The 16321-nt window shown below is 37.1% G+C and overlaps 3 protein-coding genes across 5 annotated transcripts; 1 reads left to right on the top strand and 2 right to left on the bottom strand.

The window, feature by feature from the left end:
- Window positions 1–1108: 1108 nt before the first annotated feature.
- smn1 (survival of motor neuron 1, telomeric) lies at window positions 1109–3884 on the bottom strand. 3 transcript variants are annotated; one of them, XM_059550228.1, is made up of 9 exons: window positions 3726–3884; window positions 3367–3438; window positions 3160–3279; window positions 2874–3071; window positions 1894–2055; window positions 1681–1755; window positions 1460–1570; window positions 1296–1362; window positions 1109–1205 (listed from the first exon to the last, which is right to left on the bottom strand). In XM_059550228.1, the coding sequence occupies exons 1-8, from the start codon at window positions 3771–3773 to the stop codon at window positions 1306–1308; spliced, it is 843 nt and encodes a 280-aa protein (XP_059406211.1). In that variant the 5' UTR covers window positions 3774–3884; the 3' UTR covers window positions 1109–1205; window positions 1296–1305. The 3 variants fall into 3 exon arrangements, with proteins under 3 accessions (XP_059406211.1, XP_059406209.1, XP_059406212.1); XM_059550226.1 differs by having other exon boundaries at window positions 1109–1362; XM_059550229.1 differs by lacking the exon at window positions 3367–3438 and having other exon boundaries at window positions 1109–1362; window positions 3726–3876.
- Window positions 3885–5720: 1836 nt separating this feature from the next.
- Window positions 5721–6987, top strand: LOC132140363 (intraflagellar transport protein 25 homolog). Its single transcript, XM_059549150.1, has 5 exons — window positions 5721–6118; window positions 6233–6339; window positions 6422–6490; window positions 6566–6609; window positions 6700–6987. Exons 1-5 carry the CDS (start codon window positions 6027–6029, stop codon window positions 6790–6792), a joined length of 405 nt encoding a protein of 134 aa, XP_059405133.1. The 5' UTR covers window positions 5721–6026; the 3' UTR covers window positions 6793–6987.
- Window positions 6988–7495: 508 nt separating this feature from the next.
- LOC132141059 (methylcrotonoyl-CoA carboxylase beta chain, mitochondrial-like) lies at window positions 7496–14901 on the bottom strand. Its single transcript, XM_059550225.1, has 17 exons — window positions 14651–14901; window positions 13278–13344; window positions 13082–13166; window positions 12885–12986; window positions 12652–12779; window positions 12444–12556; window positions 10368–10481; window positions 10222–10286; window positions 10036–10135; window positions 9857–9952; window positions 9704–9776; window positions 9535–9611; window positions 8939–9005; window positions 8632–8788; window positions 8383–8497; window positions 8186–8271; window positions 7496–7742 (listed from the first exon to the last, which is right to left on the bottom strand). The coding sequence occupies exons 1-17, from the start codon at window positions 14786–14788 to the stop codon at window positions 7625–7627; spliced, it is 1701 nt and encodes a 566-aa protein (XP_059406208.1). The 5' UTR covers window positions 14789–14901; the 3' UTR covers window positions 7496–7624.
- Window positions 14902–16321: the final 1420 nt, after the last annotated feature.

Here is a 16321-nt window from a genome sequence, read left to right as displayed (position 1 = left end):
TGGCGCAGATGTCAATAGTTAAATATTTATCTTTAGCAAGATGTTGCTTGCACTTAACAAATATCCAGACAAGTAAAACAAGTATGACCATCACAGAAGCTGGAGAATATCTGGGCAGGTTGAAGGCGAGCTCTCAAATTGCATTTCCATACAGTGTTTTAATTCTCATGCCCTTATATGAACTCAGCCATGATCATGTTTTTATTGGCAGGTTGAGAAGAGATACCATGAAGAACTTTTTGGAGCATAATGGAAGAAATCCGCTGCATTATATGAAGAAAAATCAGTTTTATGTACTGATGTATATAGTTTCTCTGTATCAGTATGGACAAACAAGAAGATTGATTGCACAGCTATGCTAATCTTTCTGAATTTTCTTTCCTGTTTGTGTCTCAGGATGCTCATGCCAAGGTTACCAGACACTGCACCAGATACAACTTTGGTCCAGCTTCACATGTGGCAATCGCCAGCTATAACTTTGCACAAGTATTAATCAATTGATAAGGAGATCATCAGTCCTCTAAGATGGATTTCACACAAGGTAAACCATTAAAAACTAAAACCCATACCAGATATGGCAAGGAGAAGAGTTTGTTAAATGAGATGCCAACTTACACAAGTCCCCCAGTGTTGTATATTCCTTGTACAAATGCCCAGTGTGTTAAGTGTTTTAATTTACATGACATTCCCTGGTCTATAAATCACATTTTTTAAAAGAAGGTTTCCTCATTTACACAGGTGTGAAACATTGTGAACCCTGTTTCTTTAAAAGAAGAAATAGCTTTATTTTTAATTCTTTATCTTAATTTAATAATGTCAAGTCATCTAAAGCATGTACCAGCCACTTATAGAACAAGTTAGCACATTTAAAATACAACATTTCACCCAATTACAATTTAAATGGGCAGATTGAAATAATAAAGCCCTAATACTTTGACCTTGAAATCTTTTTGACTTTATCCACATCAATGACATTCAGCAAATTAATGCTAATGAAATCGGAATGAAATGTAATTTTGTAATGCTTGATCATGATCCCAAAATGATTTGTAATAAAATTAAATGTTAATACAAATACACACACACACACACACACACACAAATACACTTTGGAAAAAAAAGCACAATTACTTTTATTTATTTACAAACAATACAAAATAGAAATCGGAATCAAGCCTGCTGCAGAATCAAATTCATATTCCACTCTAAATGGAAAAAAGTAATAGTGAACCTAAATCAGAAATTCGAACAAGTCAAAGTAATTTGTAAAAATTCTAAGGTTAATAAAAACCAACCGCTGGGTCTTTATTTCCGATGTGATTTCTTAGATGCCGCAGTCTCTCTACGACCTTGTTTTAAACCCTGTGAATGAGACGAGAGTTTAAGTTTAAAACCAACAAAGCAGGTGCAGAAGACAACACTTGTGAATGACAAGAGGTAACAAATAGTAAAACTGTACCAAATAGTATCCCGTGTGATAGCCACTCATGTACCAGGAAATAAGCATACTGCCCAAAGCCTCATCATCCTCTAAAGAGTCTGGACTCATTGGTGGAGGTGGTGGGATCATCTGGGCCAACAATAATTCATATTTTAGTTAATTTGCCCCATTAAAGCGATGTTTGTAAATGCCTTTACTAGATCACTTTTTATGTAAGAAAATTTCCAGCTGCTTCTTACTGGAGGACCGGGTGGAATCATTGGAGGCCATCCAGGGAAGAAAGCTCCAGGACCTTCTGATCGTCTGCCATCCATCTGGAAAGAACATCGTCTTATTATTTTGTGTGGTGCAATACAAAAACATATCTGACAAGCTAGCAAATCGATTTGCAATGTTAAATACTGCATTTCAAAACAAGAAAAGACAGTGCCTCAGAGATGTTAAATATTCACTTTTTGGAAGTGAGGTCCTGGTGGGGGTCCAGGTTGAAAACCAGGAACCCATGATGGAGGCCCCATGGGAGATCTGCCTTTAGGTTTGTGCTTCTGATGGCCAGACTGCTGCGGAGTGAAAGATCGGTCGCTCTCCTCTGTTGAAGACTCAGTCTCTCTGACCTGCAATTAGACAAATGAACAACAATGTTATACAACTGCATTATTAAAGAAATAGTTCACCCAAAAATGAGAATTTGCTGATTTGCTCACCTCCAGGACATCCAAGATGTAGATTCTATATGCTTCTTTATCAAAACGGATTTGGAGAAATAAACATTACTTGCTCATCAATGGATCCTCTGGGTGCCGTCAAAATGAGAGTCTAAATTGGTGATTAAAACACCACAATAATCCACAACATCTATAATCTATAACATCTTGTTACGTGAAAAGCTGTATGCTTGTAATAACTACAGTGAAAAAAATAGGTCACCTATATCAGGAGAGAACTATGCACAGAACAAGCAAAAACAATTCTAAACAATTATGTTGGTAGACTACAGTAATAGAGGAACGGGAGATTTCTGTTTTCTCTTTTCTTCTTTTTCACTGGGAGAACCAGTACCATGGATTATGTTTTTGGCCAGAGATGAAAGTTTGAAGTTAAAACACCTAACTGATTAATTAGTTTCTTACAAACATGCAGCTTTTCACTTAACAAGATGTTAATTGATGGACTGGGGTCGTGTAGATTATTGATATTTTTATCAGTTGTTTGGACTCTCATTCTGATGGCACCCATTCACTGCAGAGGATCCACTGGTGAGCAAGTGATATAATAGTACATTTCTCAAATTCTCTTCCAACGAAGAAACAAAATTATCTACATGTAGGATGGCATGCAGGTTGGTAATTTCAGAAAATTGTCATTTGTGTTTGTGAACTATTCCTTAACCCCCTCAAAGGACTAATTAAAACCAGTGTCACATTCTACATACATCTGCCGTTTTCTCAGTGTCTTCATCCAAATCTGAAGCCTCTGTCAGAAGGTCACTGAGGTTCTGCTCTTCCTCATTACAATAACCAGTATAAAAGACCACACAGGTGCCCTTCTCCTGATCGATTGAGGAAATTGTAGCAGCATACAAGCTTCCATCTTCAGACCAGAATGCGTAACAGGAGTCCCCGACTTGCCACTATAAAACACATTTCAGTTCATCTGCATAGGCCAGTTTTATTTGGATAGTCCAAATCAACTCAAGTACTGAAACCATTAATGTTTACCTCTTTATCAGGTGCTGCGTTACATCTTTTTCTGCTTTTACTCTTTTTGTTGTTTTTCCTCTTCTTCCCGGGGTTTTCTTTTTTGTGTGGCGTCACATTGCCCTCTCCTTTCAGTGCATTCTTGTGAGTAAAGAAAGAGGAGAGGTTACTGTAGAAGCAAAATAAACTAATGTATCAACTGTCGCATCTTTTAAAAATCATTATTACCTTGAACGACGCAACCGCTTTATCATATGCTTTAATCAAAGCTGTATCGTCCCAAATGTCAGAATCATCGCTCTGAAGAGAGGGAAGAGATCACTGACCCCTGAACTCTGCTGAATGATTTATACTACATATTTCTCAGACGTCAGTTACTCCAACTGATTTTAAAACCAAAACCACAAAGCAAAATAATCACAAACTAGACATGTTGAACTTTTAATGTGCAGCCAACATATGCTAGCTAACGAGCAACAACATGTTATATTTAACGTAACGTTACTCAAATCTAAAATAACGTTACTAACGTAGCTAGCGTAGTTAAATCTAACATCTTTGGCTCTCTTTAATGGTTCAATACTCACTTGATCCGTCCCACGACGAAATACGATTTCTTCGGCACCATTTGCCATGGGGATTTTATATTTAAAACGGTATTATTTCTCAAGTGCAACGTGCGCACCAATGTACGCCAGCTGCTGATGACGCTCAAATCATGCGACACTAGCGAATGCCATGCTCGATTCCTGAATGATTTGTTCTTTTGATTCGAATCTTTTCAACAAATGTATCTGAAACGGTGTGAACGATATATATATATATATATATATATACAGGTGCATCTCAACAAATTTTTGTAATTTAATTTAAGACTTACAGCTTAGGGAAAAAAAATCAATATCTCAAAAGATTTTGAATATTTTCTCAAAGACCAATCAAAAAAAGATTTAAAAAACAGAATCATGAAACAACAGAAACATGTTCGAGATCTCCAGAGCAGGTTTAATTATGCACTGAATACTTGGTTGGGGATCCTTTTGTACAAATTACCGCTTCAATGTGGCATTGCATGGAGGCTATCAGCCTGTGGCACTGCTGAGGTGTAATTGAAGCCCGGGTTGCTTTGATAGCGACCTTCAGCTCCTCTGTTTGTCAGATGTTACTTATCTTCCTCTTCACAATACCCCATAGATTCTCTGTGAGGTTCAGGTAAGGCATGTTGGCTGGCCAGTCATGCACAGTAATATCATGTGGTTTTGGCACTGTGGGAAGGTGCTAAAGTCCTGCTATAAAATGAAATCAGCATCTCCTTAAAGCTTGTCAGCAGATGAAAGCATAAACTGCTCCAGAATCTCCTGGTAGATGGCTGCATTGACTTTGGACTGAATAAAACACAATAGACCAACACCAGCAGACATCACGGCACCCCAAATCATCACTGACTTCAGAAACTTCACACTGGACTTTGGATTACGTGCCTCTCCAGTCTTCCACCAAACTCCAGACCTTGATTTCCAAATGAAATGTTAAATTTACTTTCATCTGGAAAGAGGACTTTGGACCACTGAGCAACAGTCCACTTCTTTTTCTCCTTACCCCAGGGGAAATGCTTCTGATGTTTTTTTTTTCTGGTTCAGGAGTGGCTTGGTTCTAGGAATGTGACAGCTGTAGCCCTTTTCCTGAAGACGTTTGAGTGTGGTGACTCTTGATGCGCTGACTTCGGCTTTAGTCCACTCCTTGTGAAACTCTCCCTAGTTCTTGAATCTGCTTTTCCTGACAATCTTCCCTAGGCTGTGGTCATCCCTGTTGCTTGTGCACATCTTCCTACCACACCTTTTCCTTCTAGTCAACTTTCTATTAATATATTTTGATACAGCACTCTGTGAAAAGCCAGCCCTTTCAGCAATGACCTTCTGTGGCTTACCTTCCTTGTGGAGGGTGTTGATGATTGTCTTCTGTACAACTGTCAAGTCAGTAGTCTTTCCCATAATTGTTGTTGCATGTTCTAAACTAGAGGTACCCAGTATTTGTACTCAAAATTAATCAACTTTAATTAAATAACCTAGCTTTCTAATCTTTTTGTATTCTATCTGTTTTCTTTTAATTTATTATACAATTAACAAAAGCAAAAAAAGACCTCTAACACTAGCTTGCTCTATTATTTTTCTATTCCATCTGTTTTCTTTTGATTTATATTATTTTAAAAGCCTTTGCTATGTGTACTGCGTTAAGCTAACTGAGACTTGTTACAGTACTTGTATATTATTGTTTTTTTTGTTGATTTTGATTGCTTCCATTGTCTTCATTTGTAAGTCGCTTTGGATGAAAGCGTCTGCTAAATGTATATATATAGTTTCATAAGTTCGATTAGGCCTACTACCGAGAACCGTTAACAAATAAAATATACTGTAAATAAAATGTACTGTATAAGTGTTTTATTACGTCATAGTAACGTATAAACACGAAACAATTGGTTTTCATTAATATCATATACAATGTGCAAAAACTTCAGTAAAATGTAAATCAATGCGATAGTACATTTCTAAATTACTTAATTTTTCGGAACTTCGTTAATCACGGCCGCAATACACTAGCTAGGATACATGCCATTAATAAACAGACATGCATATCGTATATGACCGGGTAAGGGATAACAGGAGATAATGCGATGAACACGAAGCAAACAACGATGCGTCATTAAAACATTTTTTTAATATTGAGTATTAAGAACCGGTTCTTTGAAACAAACTGTCCAAATGAACCGATTCGAGGAAATGAATCGGCTGCGACACATCGGGTTTACCTGTTGCTTAGCAACTCAGGTTTCCTCTGCGTGAAAATTCCTCCCTCATCACATTTCTACATGTAAATATCTAACATCCACAATGCTGGACGCTGCTTTAAGTTCATACGGAGCACAGGTCGTGCTGGCTACATCGAGCGATGAGAATCACCCACCGGAGAACATCATCGACGGGTCTGTAGATTGCTAAACGCTGGAAGAAGACCTAGCTAACCTAGCTAATGTTGTCAAAACACTTAACAAATGTGTTTTGCTGTAACTGATGTATTTATCTATTAATTTCTATAGAAAAACAGAGACTTTCTGGATTTCAACTGGCATGTTTCCACAAGAGTTTATTATCCGCTTCCCGGACAACATGAAGATTTTCACCGTCTCTATTCACAGTTACAACAGTAAGTTAAAAACACAAGCATCTTTATGCAACGCTGTCAGTCTTTAATATGGTAATGTCTTAACATTCACATTTTATTTAAGTTAAAAGGCTGAGAATAGAAAAAGGCACATCAGACGATGCTGAGAAATTTGAAGCGGTTGCAGACACCGGTGAGTGAAACTATTATATTATTTTCCATTCACTGATCATTTGAGCGTCATTCACGTGAATATTGTTTGTTTCAGAGTTTGAGCACACAGAGAGCAGCCTACAGGCTAATGATATTTCTGTAAGTTATATTTCAACTATATTACTCCTCAGATACAGTAAGACACTTAAAACCGAGTTCTTACCTTTTTCCCCTTTCTTTTCTCTTCAGGTAAATGTATTAAATACAACACACCTACGGTTTCTCATACTGTCTGGATATGATCACTTTGTCTCTGTTCACAAAGTTAGTGTACAATCATGAGATGATCTCCATCTGCCATGCCTTTTTTATAAACTCACATGATGAGTAACCAAAGTAGATCATGGTTTCGTTTTCTTAAATAAACGTTCTCCTAATTTCTATTGTTTAATATGTAAGTCTCATCCACTGTTGATGACTAAAATATATTCAAAGTTAATTAAATAAAGCTGAAATAAAACAGTAATATTACACAGATGACAAATGTTACCCTGCCAGCTAATTGAAATTAAACAAGTTGAAGTACAAAATTACAAAAACCGTAACGAATGAAAAAGCAAAACAGAAACATTAAAGAACAAAAATCCATATGAAATACTAAAACCTAAACTAAAATGAAAATGGCCGAATAAATGATATGGTTTAGTTCAAATTTAGTTTGAAGAAACTAAATGAACAATACCTTTGAATTATTGACAGTGTGGATTGAATCATGGAAACAAAAAGTTTGTCCCACATGAGGAATGTGATGAAGCTCTTAAGTGTAACAGTGACCAATTGAAATTTGGAAATTAAAACGTGTTCTTGGTACTTGAGTAGTGCATTCATATAAGCACATATTCATTTGTTAAAGTACCATGGTTTGTTTAAAAAAACTCTAGAGGTATGCTTACAATGATGAAAACTTCAGATGTTTACATTTATGTTCTTACACCAAACAACATTTTGTGATGATTTACTGTCTTGTTTACATAACACTCACTGACTGGTTTGACACATTTTACTGTTGTTTTCAAACATACAAAGACAAAACAAGTGTATAAAGTTAGCATCTACTTCAAAAGACATAGTAAACTGATTTAATAAAAAAATTCTACTCTTTACACAACCAGATTTACATTCTGAAGACGCCGAAGTTTGTTTTCTGTGTGGGAGCGTTGAGAACAGCACTCAGACTCAAGCCTAGGACCAGTCGAGTGTCTGCAGGGTCAATGATCCCATCATCCCACAATCTGAGTAGTAGAAGTAGAAATCCAAAAGAAGTGAAAATTAGACATTACACTGGGAGGGAAGTAGTTGTAAAAAAAAAAAAAATTAAAAAAAATCTCGATTTAAAAATATTAAGCAGCACAACGGTTTTCAATATTAATTAATAATATACTGTAAGAAATATTTTACCAGTAAATCAGCATATTAGAATGATTTCTAAAGGATTATATGACACTTAAGAAAATTCATCTTTGCCATCACAGGAATAAATAACAGTTTAAAATATAATTGAATATAACATGGATGAAACCTTGTATAAAATACAAATATTAGCGAGGATTAGAGACTTCTTTCAGAAACATTACAAAAATCTTACTGAGCCCAAAATGTGAAAACAGCAGTGTATTACACATTAAAGCAAAATAAAATAAAAATCCACATATCACGGGCATTTTGAACTAGGTACCTGGCACTGGAATAATATGGGTTTCCCTCCTCCTCAAAGCGTTTGATAATTGGCTCTTTCATTGCAGCTTCCTGCTCTGCAGTAAACTGTAAATTAACCATAAATGTTACAAGTTAGCTGAAAATTTTTTTATTTCCCAAGCTCTAGAAAAGATTAATAAATACAGTAAAAAAAAATTTTTTTTTTTCAGTTCGTACCTCTTTTCCTTCCCTGGCTTTTTGATCCTTAGTTATGGTGGCCAGCACTGTGGCTGCCTGCTCTCCTCCCATCACAGAGATCCGGGAATTAGGCCACATGTACAGGAACCTGGGGCTGTGAGGTGCACACACAGATTTTTGAATGAGATCATTTATTACTTGTTGTTTAGTCAATTTAAAACCTCGAGCAAGTTTTTACTATTGTACCTTTGAGTAGCTAAGTTCAAATAAATTTATAATAAAGCTTACCTATATGCTCTGCCGCACATGCCATAGTTCCCCGCACCATACGATCCTCCAATGATGACAGTAATCTTAGGCACATTGGCACAGGCCACAGCAGTCACCATTTTAGCTCCATCTTTAGCTATACCTCCAGCCTCATACTCCCTGCCAACCATGAAGCCTGATAAAAAAAAGAGACCGCCACATAAAGATGTAAATGGCAGCAACAATTTCACTAGTCACACATGAATGATTTAGTGCAGACTCAATCAGTATCAGCATTGTATTCTAACACTAAATATATATATTCAGATCAAGCATACATACTGACCTGTAATATTTTGAAGAAAGAGCAGTGGAATGTTTCTCTGACAGCAAAGCTCAATGAAATGAGTTCCCTATAAAATACATTAAAAAAGAATTTTAACAAAAGAGATTTTAACAATCATTTAAAAGTATACACTTTCACTGCATGGAAAAGCTTCATGGAAGGTGCTACCAACCTATAATTGTGGTTTAAGAGTAGATTATGAATTTTCATTTTTATGTGTATTATCTGAGCCAAAATTACAAGAATAAAGTTGTAGCAATATGATAATTAATATTTTGAGAATACAGTCAAAATGATGAGAATAAAGACGAGATATTTTCATAATAAAGTTGAAATTAAAGTTGACTTTATTCTCTTAAATTCGACTTTCTCAAAATATTACAACTTTAGGTTTTCTTATTTTTTAATATGCCACTAAGACACTGTCATAGAAAGTAGATTGTAACTTTAGGTTAAGTTATTGTAGTAAAATATATTATATATTATATTCAATTTTGTTCTACATTTACATTTTCGATATTTCTTCACACTGCACTGGAAGTTGACTGATGAACTTAAAGCATTAAAGGTCTGAACAATGACCAGGAGATGCTCACCTTCTTTGCAGATTCTGAAAACAGCACACCATTATTACCAATAATTCCCACAGGATAACCAAATATCCGTGCGAAACCTTGAAACCAAACGAAGAAAGCCAGAACAACAAATGTAAGAAATCTTTTTTGAAATTCAAATGCAAAAAGATGTTTATTGAAAAACATCCACCTGTGATGAGTGTGTCTCCATAGAAGGCCTTGAATTCATCAAACTTACTGCCATCAACAATACGAGCGATAACCTGAAATTGATAATTACTTCTGTCGGTTGAGCCAACATTTCAATAGGCTTGTATTCCAGTAAACAAACTGTGGCCATTACCTCTCGAATGTCGAAGTTGCGTTTGAGGTTGTCCCCCACAATACCATAAAGCTCATCGGCAGGAAACAGAGGAGCCTCGGGAGCTTCAACAGTGACCTAATGAGCAGTGGAAAAGTTCAAGAAGATCAGCATCAAGTCATGAAGCATCTCTGTGAAGACAAGAGCAGTTGTGTCCTCACATCAAGATTCTTCTTGTAGTTTAGGCTTCGTACAGCTTTGCGTGCAAGATGAAGGGCGTGATTATCATCCAGGGCATAATGATCAGTTACACCCGACTTTCTGAGAGGAGACAAACGTTGAAAAGTACATTAGTACCATCAAGCTCAAAACAAGCATTTATGTGAACATACAGGTGTTTCTCTAACCTGCAGTGAAGGTCTGCACCTCCCAGGTCTTCAGCGGACACCTCTTCTCCTGTAGCAGCTTTTACCTGTTGAATACAGAGTGGGACATTTACCATTGATGAACTTAAGCAGTGACAAAACATCCCCCTTAGGACATTAACACATACCAATGGTGGACCACCCAGAAAAATGGTCCCTTGTTTGCGTACTATGATGCTCTCATCAGCCATTGCAGGCACATAGGCGCCTCCTGCTGTACAGGAGCCCATCACAACAGCAATCTGAAACATATCAGGTACAGTTGATCCACTATGATGAATCAGCAATGCCATATGTCATGTCAATTACCAAACATTATTTATATTAATTTACATATATATAGTCATTGATGGCTTTTATTAATGGTTCTCAAACTTTGTTTTTCCAACATAATTAAGCTGAACTGATGAAGACACTGATTTTCAGAATACCGTATTTTTCGGACTATAAGTCACACCTGAGTATAAGCCGCACCAGTCCAAAAATACGTCATGATAAGGAAAAAAACATATATAAGTCGCACTGGACTATAAGTCGCATTTATTTAGAACCAAGAGAAAACATTACTGTCTCCAGCCGCGAGAGTGCGCTCTATTTTCAGTGTAGACTACAGAAACACCAAGCAGCATAGAGCGCCCTCTCACGGCTGTAGACGGTAATCATTTCTCTTGGTTCATGTCAAATTAATTTTGATAAATAGGTCGCACCTGACTATAAGTCGCAGGACCAGCCAAACTATGAAGAAAAGTGCCTGTTATAAGCCGGAAAATACGGTAGTTTTTTTTAATTAAAAGAAACTGGGAGTGTTGTTAAATTAAACTAGCTAAGATTCTGGAAGATTCAAAATACTGATTCTGTATGTTCTATTATAAAAGTACTGGTCGGTAATGTGATATCACGGTAATGAATATGCATAATATTGTTATCGTGGGCACTTTTAAATACCTTGAATAATAAAATTATTCAGAATTTGGGATGCATTAAGAATACATTTCCCATCAACTGGTCAAAATGCACAACATCGCTGTATGCTGCTTGAAAGTGTGCGCTCTGATGTAAACAAGAACGCATGAGAAGCACATGGGGGAATACGTGAGAGACAACGCTGAATGAAAGCACATTCACTGTCTGACAGCAGATGGCGCTAAACTGCAGAAAATGCAGCCGTTACCCTGGAAACCCCATAAATAAAGCAGCTGCACTACTTTCTAAAACGTATTTAAATAATTTAAACAGCCAATCAGATTTGTTGCTATGGGTGTTCATCACAGCGCCAAATACTTTAAGGGTTACTCAACCCCAAAATGAAAATTTAGTCATTAATCACTTACCCCCATGTCGTTCCAAACCCGTAAAAACTCAGTTCGTCTTCGGAACACAATTTAAGATATTTTGGATGAAAACCTGGAGGCTTGAGACTTGCCCTATATCGTATCAATATCGTATACAATGATAAAAGGATTTGCAAATGATCGCAACATGAAAATATGATTCCGTCATAACCCTAGTTGTTCCAAACCCGTAAAAGCTTAGTTCCTCTTCGGAACACAATTTAAGATATTTTTTATTAAAACCAGGAGGCTTGTGACTGTCCCATTGACTGCCAAGTAAATAACAGTGTCAAGGTCCAGAAATGTATGAAGTGACAAGAATGCTTTTTGTAAAAACGTAGAGAATACTTTTTTATATACGTAGAAACAGCGCATCCTTGTGGCGCGGCTGATGCAGAAGAGCATACGCAGCACGGTGATATGGAGAGACACAGAGGAGACTGTTGACAAAGAAATTGTTGAATAAAGTAGTTAATTTTGTTTTATTCACATACAAAAAGTATTCTTTTTGCTTCATGACATTACAGTTGAAGCACTGATGGTAGATGGATTATTCTGATGATGCTTTTCTGGACCTTGCCACTGTTATTTACTTGGCCGTCTATAGGACAGTCTCAAGCCTCGCAGTTTACATCCAAAATATCTTAAATTGTGTTCTGAAGAGGAACAAAGCTTTTACAGGTTTGGAACAACATGGGGGTAAGTGATTAATGACAAAAAAAAATCATTTTGGGGTGGAGTATCCCTTTAAACATCATTACATCTTGACTTTTTGTGTTTTTAGTGCAATTAATTTTTTTTCTAAGTAATATTAAGATATACGATGTCACACCCCTGGTTAGGAACCACTGGCGTATATGGAAACAAAAAGACCTGTGCAATTCCCTCTGAGGAAAGGCGAGCCTGGTTGAAGAAGATGCGTCCAAAGTGATCTCTGTCTGGGAACACATCCGCCTGTCTGGGTAAATTGGCTCCTCCAGAATCCACTAGAGAAAAACAGATCAGAGATAAAATATTAAATATAAGTATTAGTAGGAAAATGTTATTTTACACAGAATATGAACCCTCTGGGAGAGCTCACCCAGATATATGCATGGTAGATGGTTTTGCTGTCCAATCTCTTGGGCGCGCAAGTGCTTCTTCACAGTGACCGGATAATAGGTTCCACCTTTGACAGTAGCATCATTCGCAACTATAATACATTCCACCCTGTGAGGTGCACAGACATGGTGTTATGAACTATAAACATCTGTAGGTTATTAACAGATGTAACAATGCATAGGCTACATATTGATTGTATTGTATGCTGCTCACCCTGACACCCGACCAATACCAGTGATTATTCCTCCAGCAGGAACCTCCTCACTACCATATAACTGATAGCCAGCAAACTGGGAGAACTCAAGAAATGGAGACCTGCATTCACACAAAGAAAAAAAGTTCAGTGTGAATGGACAGCAACATTTCAATCACAACATTTTAATTGTTTTTTTTTTTTAAATAAAAATTACCCAGGGTCCAACAGTCTGTCAATGCGTTCCCGAGGCAGGAGCTTTCCTCTGGATGTGTGTAGGTTTCTTGCTTTTTCTCCACCTCCTTTGAAAGTGACAATATTGTGTAGTGTCAGGAAATGTGCTAATGCTGCCACCCTTATGTAAAATTCATTCACTTTGTTTAGGAGAATCAAATTAAATTGAACTGGCTCACCAAGTTTGATCTTTTCTGCTCTGTCCTTCAATTCCTTCACCAGTGCTTGCATCCGCTCATAGTTTTCCTACAATATGAAAGATTTCTGGAAGGTCAATAACCATATTCAGAGTGTTGTAGCCAATTTTGATGTGTTATGTTTTTTGTTGGTGGTAAGTTGCATGGGGGTGACGTTCTTCCACCTGCACACTAGGGGGCATAGGCATGGCATTATGCTAGTTGTGGAGGCTATAAGAGTAAGACACAGGTGAACCAGTGGGGGGGAATTACGATCAGGAGAAGCCACATAGTTTTTCAACCGTGCAGGTGTGGTTTGGTCATGTTCAGCTATTAGCACCATGTTTAATGTTGCATACGTATGAGCTCAATTGACATCAGTAATGCAAGCAGCAGTGTTTGTAAGTAATTATAATTCTTCATTAAATAAAGTGTTAATCGAGTGCCATGGGAGACCTGATTTCTTGCACCATTACGCGTTGGAGACGACTTCAAATTCCCTCCCTTTTTTTTTTGTGGTACGATCGCCACTACACAGAGTTTATTATATAAACAACTAGCCCCTGACTAAAGTCCTAAATATTATTCAAACCTCACCAGACTCCGTTTATGGGGTTGATAAAAAAAACAAACACACACACACATATATATATACTCATCTACCAAGAACAGTAACAATTTCCTTCGCTAAGCCTGTGTGACCTTGGCAAACTCATAGCAGGTGAAATATGTTTTTTTTTTTTTCAAATTCGCTATTGGCAAAAAGCAGGAGTGCCTAACAAGAGAGGTATATTTTTTTAAATGAAACTTTTGCTTCTTATTGTAAAAAGTAGTCATGTTTATTTTAAAGATTCAGATTTTCTCTCACACAAACGTATATGAAATATTAAGATGTGCTCTTTTTTAATGCTAATCACTGATCTATAATAGAGAACATTATATAGATCAGCGAAACTAATAATCTAATCAAGATATTTGATAAAGAGCAAAAAACTAAACGTAACGTTGTATAAAAGAGTAATTTGTATTAAACCCTTATAGTGGTCATATCTTATTGATATCAAAATGAAACTGACAGTTTCAAAAACGGTCTATCAGCCATATTTTGCCTTGACGTCTAAAGTATCAGTGACCGGTTAGTGCAGGGTGCAAACAAGTTTCCTCCTCTAATGTATGCGTATTATATTTGAGCTATTTCACGCCTCTTTAAATACTGACACAGGCATTAAAACTAAGATAAGGTATATATTTTAACGGTTGTTGTGCATGTAACAGTCAGTGCACAAGGACACGACACGCACGGCTGCCGAAGCAGATGAACCCCACTGCCGGATGGCTGCAAGAGCTTCAGTCCGAGGCTTCACTTCGCGGCCTACCTGAAAGACCGGGGACTGTGAATCGGGCTGCGAGCCCACTCTTGCCACTTTGTCCGCATGATATAACCTGGAAACTGCAGCATTTATACTCCTGCTCCGAATCAGAGAAGCCACCGGTCCAGCATAGTGCAGAATCATGGTTCATCCTCTAACTCGCAGGTAAGGACGAACTGAACATGCAACGTCCCCTGCCCTGACCTCACCGCTTCAGTCAGACAGTAAACGGTTAACGTTGAAGGTTAGCTCCCCTTTCCTTAGCCAATGAAAACTGGTGGATTTGTAACAGCCCCTTTTCTCTTGACAAGCATTTCCTGAAATTATCGTGAAGTAGTAATCTAGATGCAGACGGTTGGTCTGGGAACGCCCCGTCACGTGATGTGAATTTAGCCCGTGGGGGAAAACATTGCCTTGGCGCCAATTGAAATACACGGGACAATCACGCCGAAGAGTTGCTGTGTCGTTTTCTGTACCTCCAATAAACTAACAAATTATGAATTGAAGTTCTACATCCTTCCTAATAAACATACAGAGCCGGAAAGGATGACAAAATGGCTACAAGCAATAAGTTGTGAGGATGATCAAGGGAAGTTGTGGAATCCCAAGACTAAGCATGTGTATGTGTGCAGTCGGCATTCGTCACAGGCAGGCTATATTAACATCGTGTTCATTATTAACGTTATCAAAACTGTGTAAGGTTGTTTCAGAAAGTGGCATGCATAAATAATTAGCCTTATCATTCTACCTGAAGCTAAACTATGTAACGTTAGCCTAGTTTCGAAAATAAACCCACTTAAAAAAGCGTGTGGACACGTAACAACTTAGTTTTGTGTCAGAACTTTTACACTTTCATTCATAAATTCACCCCGTCTCTGTTTGTGAAACGATTGAATCGCGGAATCCAGTTAAAAATAGAACTTGCTGTATTATAAAGCAGAACGTCACGGAATTTGGCTATTTTTGAATGAATACATCTACATTATGGCTGTAAAATGAATCAAATATCGATATGGACTAGTGTATATGAATATTAAAGTTAAAAGAGACTACAGTTTTTTCTACGTATCTCTAGGAATGAGTGCTCAATATGTGCATTTTTGTCGTTCAGATACACACGATGTTCGCAGTGTTTTCCCCCACGCCGACTCCGCCCTTGCCACGCCCCCAGCTATGACTAGATGCCGACGGTATCCGATTGTTTTCCGTTTGCTACGGACAGCACTTTGATTTTCGCTAGTATAAATCTGGTTAGAGAGATCTTATAAAAATTTTACTATCTGCAACTTTTTGTAATAAGAATTTAACCGAATTGCAGATGTATAGTAGCAGGTGTGGATTTAGAATAGTATATTGTGATTCAATTTATGCAGTTATGCTTCTAACATTAAATATTATTGATCTCAATAACCAGAGTTATGACTCTTAGTCTTAGCCAAGATGCTGCTATTTTGTCAAAACCACCACTACGATTTAACTAAATATTTGATTGGAACAAAACTGTCCATCATATGCTAAAAAAACGGTAGCACTCCGTAAGATTATAGATGGAAAAATGTTTTCAATTTAAATCTCTCTCCTTCTTTTTTGGTCTTTTACATTTTTCTATTTAAGTGCACTGTATTTTCTGAGAAATAAATTCCATCTTAAATAAAAAATAAGTTAGAAAAAGTGAAT

The sequence above is a fragment of the Carassius carassius genome, chromosome 5 (assembly GCF_963082965.1).
Source record: "Carassius carassius chromosome 5, fCarCar2.1, whole genome shotgun sequence".
NCBI classification, from domain to species: Eukaryota; Metazoa; Chordata; class Actinopteri; order Cypriniformes; family Cyprinidae; genus Carassius; species Carassius carassius.
This window is presented reverse-complemented; position numbering and strand designations above follow the sequence as displayed.